Here is a 9,449-nt window from a genome sequence, read left to right on the forward strand (position 1 = left end):
ACAACTCTAGGACACAACTAGGACACAAGCTCACTGGAGGGCAGGATTAGAACTCAAAGTGACCTTGACAAATAGAACAAATGGTCTGGAAGGAAATAGGATACAATTCAGTAAGGACAAACACAAGACCTTTTACTTAATTAGGAATGATCCGTTGTACCAACATGAGGAAATGATCACCTTAAACAGCAGTGCTGCAGAAAAATGGTTATAATTGATAGGAGGCTGATCATGAGTCAGCCATATCGTGTGGCTGGAGAAGAGGCAAACACCACTCTCACACCAGTTAAAAAGTGCTGCATGTAAGACATAAGCTAATTCTTACACTCTGCTCAGTGCTTATATGGCCTCTGCTGGAGGAGTGTATCTGTTTGGGACATTGCTGAATGATCTGGACTATTTGGAATAGTTCAGAGGAGAGAAATGCAACCTGTGAGGAAATGTCGTGGGAAGTGTAGTTGGTTAATATAAATAAAGCTTAGAGAGGACATGATAATAGGCTTCAAATATGTAAATAAAGAGTAAAGGAATAAAGACTTCTACATATTCCTTGTGAGTACAATAAGAACTAACCAGTTTCTGTTACAGCAAGGGAGATTTAGGTCAGACATTGGTAAAAGCTTCCTGACAATTAGGATAGCAAAGTGTGGGAAGATAGAAAAACTCCATCTTTGGATTTTTCTAATAACAATTACAGTTGGTGTTTTGATCAATGCCCTTGTTCACCTTTATCTCATTCCAGTTTCAGTAACTCCTAAAAATGTGGCAATGACAGTATAAAGTTAAGGGTGACAAGTGTAGATGAGCCGACTGAAATAAAATAAGACTCAAGCTTAGAGCACTGGGTTTTATGTTATGGTATTCCCCAATTCCTGTTACCATAAGAACACTTACTGCCTTTTTAGCATTTTTGTTTTATTTAAGAGTGACATTAATTGTAGAGAGGAATTAGAGAGTCACAGAATCCTTGGAGCCTTAGTTTGTGAGCCCCTACTTATGCAGGTGTTCTCAATTATCCCTATTCCACTAAAAGCACTGTGAATTCTTCATGAATAAAGAGTTGTTTGCATGAATGGAGATTGAAGAAGTGACCTTTTCTCAGTATATTCACTGGCTTATGAAATCAGTTTTTAGTTAACAGTGAATGGGATTTGAGTCTCATAAGCATTTAAGATATATCTGCTTGGGAAAATAGAGATGAAATTTTATGCAAGCACTTCAGTACAGCTCAGTACAGCTACATTAGCTGTAGCTCAGGTCAGTACCTCATGGCCCACAGGCTCCAGAAATGGTATTTCAAGTACTTTTAAATGGGGTATTCTAAATTTAGGAACTGGAATCCAAACCATTGTGAGTATAAGTACAAAGAAGCAAGTACAAACAGCTTGTAGCCTATGACTGCATTCTCTCACACATGAAGTGTCATGTAACTTGTCTTCCAGGTCCTAAGGATCCTGCTTCACTGAGTGAATTTACAAGTAATTAAAATAAGCAGATAAGCAAAACCACTGCTAATTATACAATAATTCATCTCTGTTGCAGTTTTCAAATTTTCTTTTTTTTTTTTTCCCCCAGAGTTACAATCTTGTGTGTCAGTGTGGGACATTAACCTGCCTCATGAAGTGCAAAACCTGAAAAAACATATAGAAATGAGACAGGAACTAGCAGAAAAAATGAAGAGCTTTTCTTTGGACTGAAAAGTCACCCTGCAAGTGCCATACTCTTTTCTAGTCTTTCATCCTAACATAATGTGCAATAATTACAACTTCTTGCTGTTGTTTTGAACTAAAACCAGGAAGAAAATTGCCATGTGAGTATTTATAGGATACCAAGAAGAAAGAAGTTATTTGTAGTATTTGAAAGGACAGAAAACTGTTGAGAATTTCTGAATCTAAAATGCTATCGTGCATCCATTGTTTACTTGTGAAGTTCTGCTCTCAGCAACTACGGCTCAACTGCAGCATAACGTTGTTCATCCGGTTTTTGATCCCAGCTAAACTCGGAATAAGCCAGGAGACTATAAACAGCTCTAATTTACTTCATTATCTCTACTGAGTTGACTCTCTAATAAGCAAAATTTAAGCCTCTGTGTGTTTACTGCAGTTTGCATGTATGAGCTTGCTGTTATGATTCATGTTTTAGTAATAGGTCAGAGGTCATGACCCTGAGTATATGAAAAAAAATTATAGTTTATCTAATCGCAGTGTTTAAAGGAATATATAGTGACTACGTTACTCTTTGAAAACAACAGGCAGAATAGTCTTTATTTCTCCCATGAATAATTGACTGGTTTTTTCATTATGACCAGAAAAAGCCCATTGTGCTACAATAATGGAATAGCTCAGAATTTAAATACACTGACAGGCTTCTGCAAGTCGATGTCCTCTTGCAGTCCTGCAGTCTGCCTGGTTCTAGGAGCTGTAGTCACACCATTGGGAACGTTACCACTCACACTGAGCTCTTGTGCAGCTCACTTGGAAAAGCAAGGAGAAAGCACGAGGTGAAAACTCTGGTCCAAATGCTGCTCTGACTTGTGCCACACAGAGAGCAGCATCCTGCTGTAGGCAGACCACTGGCTCTTGGTCCAACTTGCTCATTCACTTACCTCAATCTAAAAACAAAAGGGAACTTTCACTTTGATATTTCAAACATGCAAAGTTTCCACTTATTAATTCTTGGTTTAATTTATATTGTTATTTTGGGGGGTAATCGGGGGAACCTTGAGGAGGGTAAGAATTGGCTGCCTCTTGCAAATTTGTTGCCAAACATCATTGTTCAAGAGTCAACTTCTGCTGCTCTCTGGCTGTAAGTCCAAGCTGCTGCTTGCAGCCAGCACTGACCTGCCCTATGGAAGTGCCTTATTTCTGTCCATCTGAAGACAGACATCAGTTTCTTTTTTTGATACCAAAAGAATCTACAGGGTGCTCCCGAAATCTCTAGGAGTGGAGTATCCAGAGCCATTCCTGAGTCCATGGAGCTGAACAGGGTTGAGCAACCAAAAAGTTCTCAGTTTTTGTGTTTTTTTGGTTTTGTTTTTTTTTTTAAGAAAATAACATGTCGGGACAACAGCATTACTTGTGTCCAACTCTACCATTGTTCTATTTTCTGCCATTTTTTGAGTGCATACTCAGGATTCCTTTCAGATATACATCCCAGTTTTTATGTGCTCTTGTAATCTGCATACTGAGAATAATTTGCTATTTATATGGGATTTTATAACTCAGAAAATATATATTATAATGAATAGGGTTTTTTAAAAAATATATGCATTGTGATTAAGTTTATTTATAAGTCATTTTGAAATGTAAGCCTTAAACATTTTTATTAAAACTGTGCTTTGTTAATAACCTGTCTACTTTCTCATCACCGAATTTTCAAGGAAAAGCTTTTGTGTGCAGCTTTTTTGGCATTTAATTCCTTCAGGCTGATGCAATATCCCAGTTCTGTAGGTGGTATTGACACAGCTGCATTCGCACTTGTGCTCTGTCTCACAGTGCACGTCTTGAGCCCTTTTCTATTCCCCAATTTGTGTTCTACTTGGTGTTCCATGCAGCCTTCTCCCAGAGATGGGAGGTGACCTGTAAGCAGTACTGTCCCTGTGGTCATTCCTTACCTCTCCAAGACACTCTGGATGTGAATGATGTGAATCAGGACATGTATTGGGTATTACAGGGAGGGCAAAGAACAAAAGAGACAACAGCAGCCAAAGGAGAGTCGGGAGCTCATGGCAAACCTGACTCAACTGACCACTGCGGTGGGAGAGAAAAATTCTGTGCTGCTGTAACCGACGGGGTCTGTTTAGCAATACAGCACTCATTCCCATGGAGCACAGTGATCCAACTACACCCTCACCAGATGCTTTTTAGTACTGGAAGAAAATGAGAACATCCTGTGTTGGTGCTTCTTGTTAGAAGTGCTCAGGGACTGGCATCCCCTTCCCAGCTGGGACCTGCCAGCAAGGGGAAGAACAGTACCACTGAAACCTGCACTATAAGGAAACCATTTCCAAGAAACATCTCTACTGACAAACTATAAGGAAAGAGAAAAAAAAGATCCATAACTTCATGTTCGCTCTGGTTTTAGTGGAGCTGTTTGGGAACCAGCAGAAGCTGATCACATAAGAGGACAAGCTCTATTAGCTGTAGCTTCCTGTATACTTAGGATAATATCCAGCACCTGAAAACAGAGATAGCCATTATTTCAAAAAGGGACTGTTTGCTCCTGGGAAAGAAGCACGTGGTGTGGCTGTGACTGAACACCTGAGCTGTGACAGGTAATTAACCCTGTGTTCCTCAGTGCAGGTAAAGGGCACTGGGGTTTAAACCTAAAGACAAGGAGGAAAACTGTACAGAGTGAGCTGAATGCTTCATTAGATACCAATTTGTTTGGTTTGTTTTAAACGACTCTTTCCCTCCTGTGCTACTGACTTTAATTAGAGTCATTCTTTTTTTATTGGTTGCTTGCTCTGACACATTACATATGCAGATTCACCTGTTCATTAATTTTAACCTCATTTCTTTTACAAGTGGTTCCTCGTCAATCCTACTGTAAACAAGTAGGATTGTTAATCCATTTATTAATCCATTTTCTGTATTATATCCTGGCTTTCCTTTTACTCTGAAATCTCATACTGCCTCTCGTGTCCCATATTATTACCCTATTACTTCTTCATGCACCACCTTGGGGCAAAACTGGGACACATAAGGGAGGAGAGAGAACAAGGCCTCTTAGGTGTATCTTGATCCCCAAACACAGCCATTTATCATTACTGCCACTTACTAACTATCCCCATCCACCTGCAGCAAGCAAGACAAATAATCCATTTTATGATGAACACTTCACATACCAGAGACATGAGAAAGTAAGGGAAAAGAATGAGTCTCAGTGCATGAGGAAAACACAGTGACAGTCACATTTTTCTGTTAGTCTTTCAAGTAGAAAAGCATATGAACAATTCCTCTTCTCATTTTTTTGCCTTTTAAGTCATTCATTAAAAGAAATCTGAAAACAGCTCCTCTTACCTGCCTTAAGAGAACCAAATTTTTGATCAGAACTAGCAACTGTTATTTGTGTCTCAGTTCTTCATCTATATTATGAACTCATCCCAGGACTCTACTGACCTGCAAAGTCTCTTATATAAAGCCTCCTTCATGGCCTTTGAACAAGTATAATTCATTGACTGGCCAGCATTCCATTTTGGTAACTTTTCCAAATTATTTCTTTTTAGTAGGCATGTGTGTTCTTAACAATTAGTTTATAAATACAAAGTGGCATGATCACATGAAAATGGAGAATCATACTTATTGCATATCTGTATTTTAAAATTAATGATTTTAAAAGGAAAAAATGCAAGATATATTATTGTTGTATTAGCAAAGGGAAATCTCATTTACCAAAAATTTAAAAGTGAACCCAAGTGAAATTTTTAGCAGGAATCTTTGAGCTTCAGGAATGTTCTTTGCTGTATTAGTGAGCTGTGCAGGCACTGTGTGAGGATAGCTCTGCCTCTAGCTGTAGGTACCTCAGTAAGACTCTTCAATACTTACACTAGTTTTTGTTCAACTAAGTAGCAGCATTATAGGAATGATCAAACTGTGAAACAATTTTTTTACCATGCAATGACCTTATGCTGACTGGTACCTACCTTTTACATGGGTTACTTTGACAGAGCAGTGAACTGAAATGATTTTTTAGAAGTTATTAAAACTTATGATACATTAATAGATCTATTAAAAAATAGTATTTTTTTTAAATCATCCCAATATGACTCTAGTAAAAACAAGATGAAAGTAAAAAAGCAAGCAATAGCCTTTTCTTTTTTTCCTTCTCCTCTGTGTTGCTTTGCTTTTCCTGCTGCCAGAGGTTTGTTAAACCCAGCAGTCAGTCCCCACAAAGGTTGTCACTAATTACTGAGGGGAGACTTAAAAATCGATGTGCTGCCTCTGGCGTATGCGATTATTTACTTCACTTCCACCACAGCCCATTAATGTCACTGACCTGAAAAGTTAAAGCAGACAGAAAAGGCAAAAGAAACTAAAACCTTCTTCTGTGGCAATTCCAGTTTTCTTTTTCAGAACCATTTTTTCCCGTGCCTTCTGCTGTGCTTTACTGTGCTCCCTCTTGGCACTGCAGGCCGTGCTTTTCCCGTGCCACCTCTTGGCACTGGCTCCTGATGGCACAGCTGTGCCTGGGAGGGGGGCTGGGCTTTGCCGTGGGGGGGCCGTGCCCCTGCTCCAATCCAGCCGAGAAGCACAGAACGGTTTTACAGAAAAGAGAAGAAAGGAGAGAGGAAGAGAAATAAATAAGAGCAAGAATCTGGCAGCGCAGCAGTGCTCAGCAGCCGAGCCGGCAGCGCTGTGGGGGCCGCTGCTGCCCCCGAATCTCAGGGCAGAAAACGTGGCCACACAGTGCCCAGTCCTGAATGAAGGACTCCCGGGCAGGAGCAGCAGGCTGGCAGTGGCACAGGGCCGACCGGTAGAATCCCCTCCAGGGATGGGGGGCTGCATCCCGGCAGGTGCTTCCAGCTTCTCCTGCGCCATCACCTCCAGTGCCAGGAGCACCGCGGATCGCCCCGGCCTCAGCTCCCTCAGGGGGGCCCCAAGCCTGGCCCACTCTGCACCGAGTCCTGTTTAACGAGGCTGCAGAAGGGAAAAATCATTCACGATGAGCTCCCTTTTCGCGTCCTTTCTCAAGGAAAGGATGACCCACAACGGAGTCACAGTGGGAAAGGAGAGGCCTTGGGGCTCGCCCGCAGGCCCCGGGTCAGCCCGACACGGTGACAGTGCAGTGACTCAGCTCCCAGGGTCACACAGCTCCACGTCGCCTCCTCCTCCGCGCTCCAGGTTTCGGCAGAGCCCAGCCTGCACAGCACCACCGTGCCATGAGGACACAGCATGGCAGGACAGGCCTTTACATTGCACCAAGTGATTCACAGAGTGACAATAGAAACACCTGGCTCTTTTTACTGTAAATACAATAACCTTAGGTCAGCGATTCTCAGTTCTGCTTTTTCTTGCCTTGACGTCTCTGCAATTGCCTTGAAAACATCTGTTTTCTGCGAAGCTACAAGAAACATCCCCCCCGCCACCACCTGCCAGGCTCCTGGGCTCTGCAATTTGGACTTCAAATCAACTGAGCTAAGGCGGAGGCTCGAAAACATTGATTTCAAACCAGTATCCACAGAGGTCACAACAAATAAATTTTTTTTAAAAGCTGCAGAACTGCTCTCAGAGTTACAAGCCCTTGGAAGAGAAGCAGCAGCAGCAGCATTTGCAGCTTGCCATGCAGAAGGTGGGGAGGACCAAAAGTCTGTCCGCTCCCCCGTGGTGAAAAAAGGTGTTTCCTCTCTCTGCAAGGCTTCACAGACCTCCCCAGTGACAACTCTTTTGCATTAGTCGAACACTGTCAGGTTCAGGCAAAACTCAAAGGATTCTGTTAAATCGCATACGCACAGTAAAGGTTTAATGAGTTTCCTGTTATTCCAGTGAAGTTCAAAATTTGCAAAGTGAGTTTCTAAACTTTAAGGAGAGGTGCCCACTACAGCCCACACTCCCAGGTGAAGCAGTGCAACAGCAGCTCCTGACAGACAGAGATCTTGGGCCACCCAGCCCTGTGCAGCAGCCCTGCTCAGTTTAAATGCCACGGTTGTTCACAGTCAGTTCTAATACTCAACCACCAGCCAGGGAATTAAGCTTCAGTAAACAGTAATTTTCAAATATCATCCATGCGTCAAAACTCACCTCCTCCCCTTTTTTTTTCCTTCTCCAAAATAGTAGTATCTGCTGAGCACTCTGCAACTAGAAAATTTCATGGCAAAACACACTCCCACCTCATTACAGGAAAATGTGCAAGGGGAAAAACACAACCACCCCAAAACCATTCAATTCTGGTTTTTACAGCTATTACAGCTAAACCCAGGAAGGGAAACAAACACTTGCACTCTGCAGGGGCTCAGAAGTAGCTGGTGCAGAGCAATTACTTCTGCTGAAGAGTCTGAAATCCCCTTTGCTCCAGCAAAGGGAAGTGAGGTGGGGGAGGTTTTTTGGCTTGATACAGGCAGGGGAGCACAGAGGAGCATCCGTGACAGCTCCAGTCTGTGATGGTGCAGGCAGAGACACAGGCACGGCAGCCTGGAGAAGTTCTGCTCATCCAGAGCCTGCCCAGCATCTATTTGCCATGGCCTCTTGCCCCCAGACCCCACCAGGGTTCTCCTGACCTCAACCTAGTCTGGCTTCCTGTTTTTCACACTTCAAATTGCTGGTCCTGGGACTCTGTACATTTCTATCTATATACACAAAACAAAACCAAAAAGCCCCAAAACCAAGCCACAATGAGATTTTGCTTGAATTCTGGTATGCAGAAGCCACAGAGAGATGCATGTTCTCAGAGCATGCCTTCAGCTCTCCCCCTTAGAAGGCTGCACCACCCAGCCTTGAAGGTTCCTGTTTTGATGAATTTATGGACCAGCTCTCAGAAAACTCTGGAAGACAGGGCAAAGTGACACTGCCTTTCTCCTGAGCCAGCAGCGACCAGAAATGCTTTGGAAAGGACACTAAGCCATGTCAGAAGAAAAGATGAAACATTTCATATCCCTTTAACTAAGCCAGCTGAAATGAATGCCAGTGCTCTAGCAAGGTGTGCAAGGGCAGGTGGACAGACCTACAGCATCAAACCTTGCTAGGGCACTGAAGGCAGAAGGCAAAGTCCCTCAGGGCTTCTTGAAGCATTAACTACTAAACCCTAACTACACATGCAGGCATGGACATTTCTTTAAACAACAGACCACCACCAAGGCCAAATACTAGACATCATTTACATTAACTGAGCATTGATAGGAAAAAAAAGTTTCTTTACAAGAAGTAACTTTGCACCAATCTGAGTAAGCAACACGTAAGTAAGTAAACCTCCCACACCCCCACCTTCTGGGTGCCTTTTAAAAACAGAGATCTTTGCAAGTATCCCCAAACAAGCTGTTCTCATTTCCCATCTTCCCAGAAAAACAGGCTGCAGCATTTGGCTACCTCTGAAGAAATAGAGAGCAGAGAGCTTTATTATCATCCATACCACTGGAGGTGCAATCAAGGTGATGACATCCCTACTGCTTCACTGTTATTGCATCGTAACACCAGACATCCTGAGCACCACATCTTCTCACAGAGAACTCGATAGCAAAAGGATGAGGCAACAGCTGCCTCCCCAGCCTTGGTTTTGTCTGTACAGTTAATCACAGCTGCAGTTAAACACCAAATATATATCTGCCTCTGACCGTTCCTAAGCAACTACACCGACTACTTAGGGATGAGTTTGTCAAATCAGTCCCTGAAAAGCTTAAAAAGATCTTGGGCAGAGCAGGAGGGAAAGTCCTTGCCTAGCTCCAGGCAGGACTGACTCCACCAGCACATGTCCTTTCCCACCATGGTGATTTTACGGCATCTTCTTGTCAATGTTGT

The 9,449-nt window shown here is 42.7% G+C and overlaps 1 protein-coding gene across 1 annotated transcript in view; it reads left to right on the forward strand.

The window, feature by feature from the left end:
• The window catches only part of LRRK2 (leucine rich repeat kinase 2), a 64,542-nt gene extending 61,195 nt beyond the window's left edge, over window positions 1-3,347 (forward strand). The window contains exon 52 of the mRNA XM_027639997.1: window positions 1,576-3,347. Coding sequence (XP_027495798.1) covers window positions 1,576-1,697 — 122 coding nt within the window. The 3' untranslated portion in view covers window positions 1,698-3,347. The remainder of the gene's footprint in view (window positions 1-1,575) is intronic.
• Window positions 3,348-9,449: the final 6,102 nt, after the last annotated feature.

The sequence above is a fragment of the Corapipo altera genome, unplaced genomic scaffold (genome assembly GCF_003945725.1).
Source record: "Corapipo altera isolate COAL_440 unplaced genomic scaffold, ASM394572v1 1b, whole genome shotgun sequence".
Taxonomy (NCBI): domain Eukaryota; kingdom Metazoa; phylum Chordata; class Aves; order Passeriformes; family Pipridae; genus Corapipo; species Corapipo altera.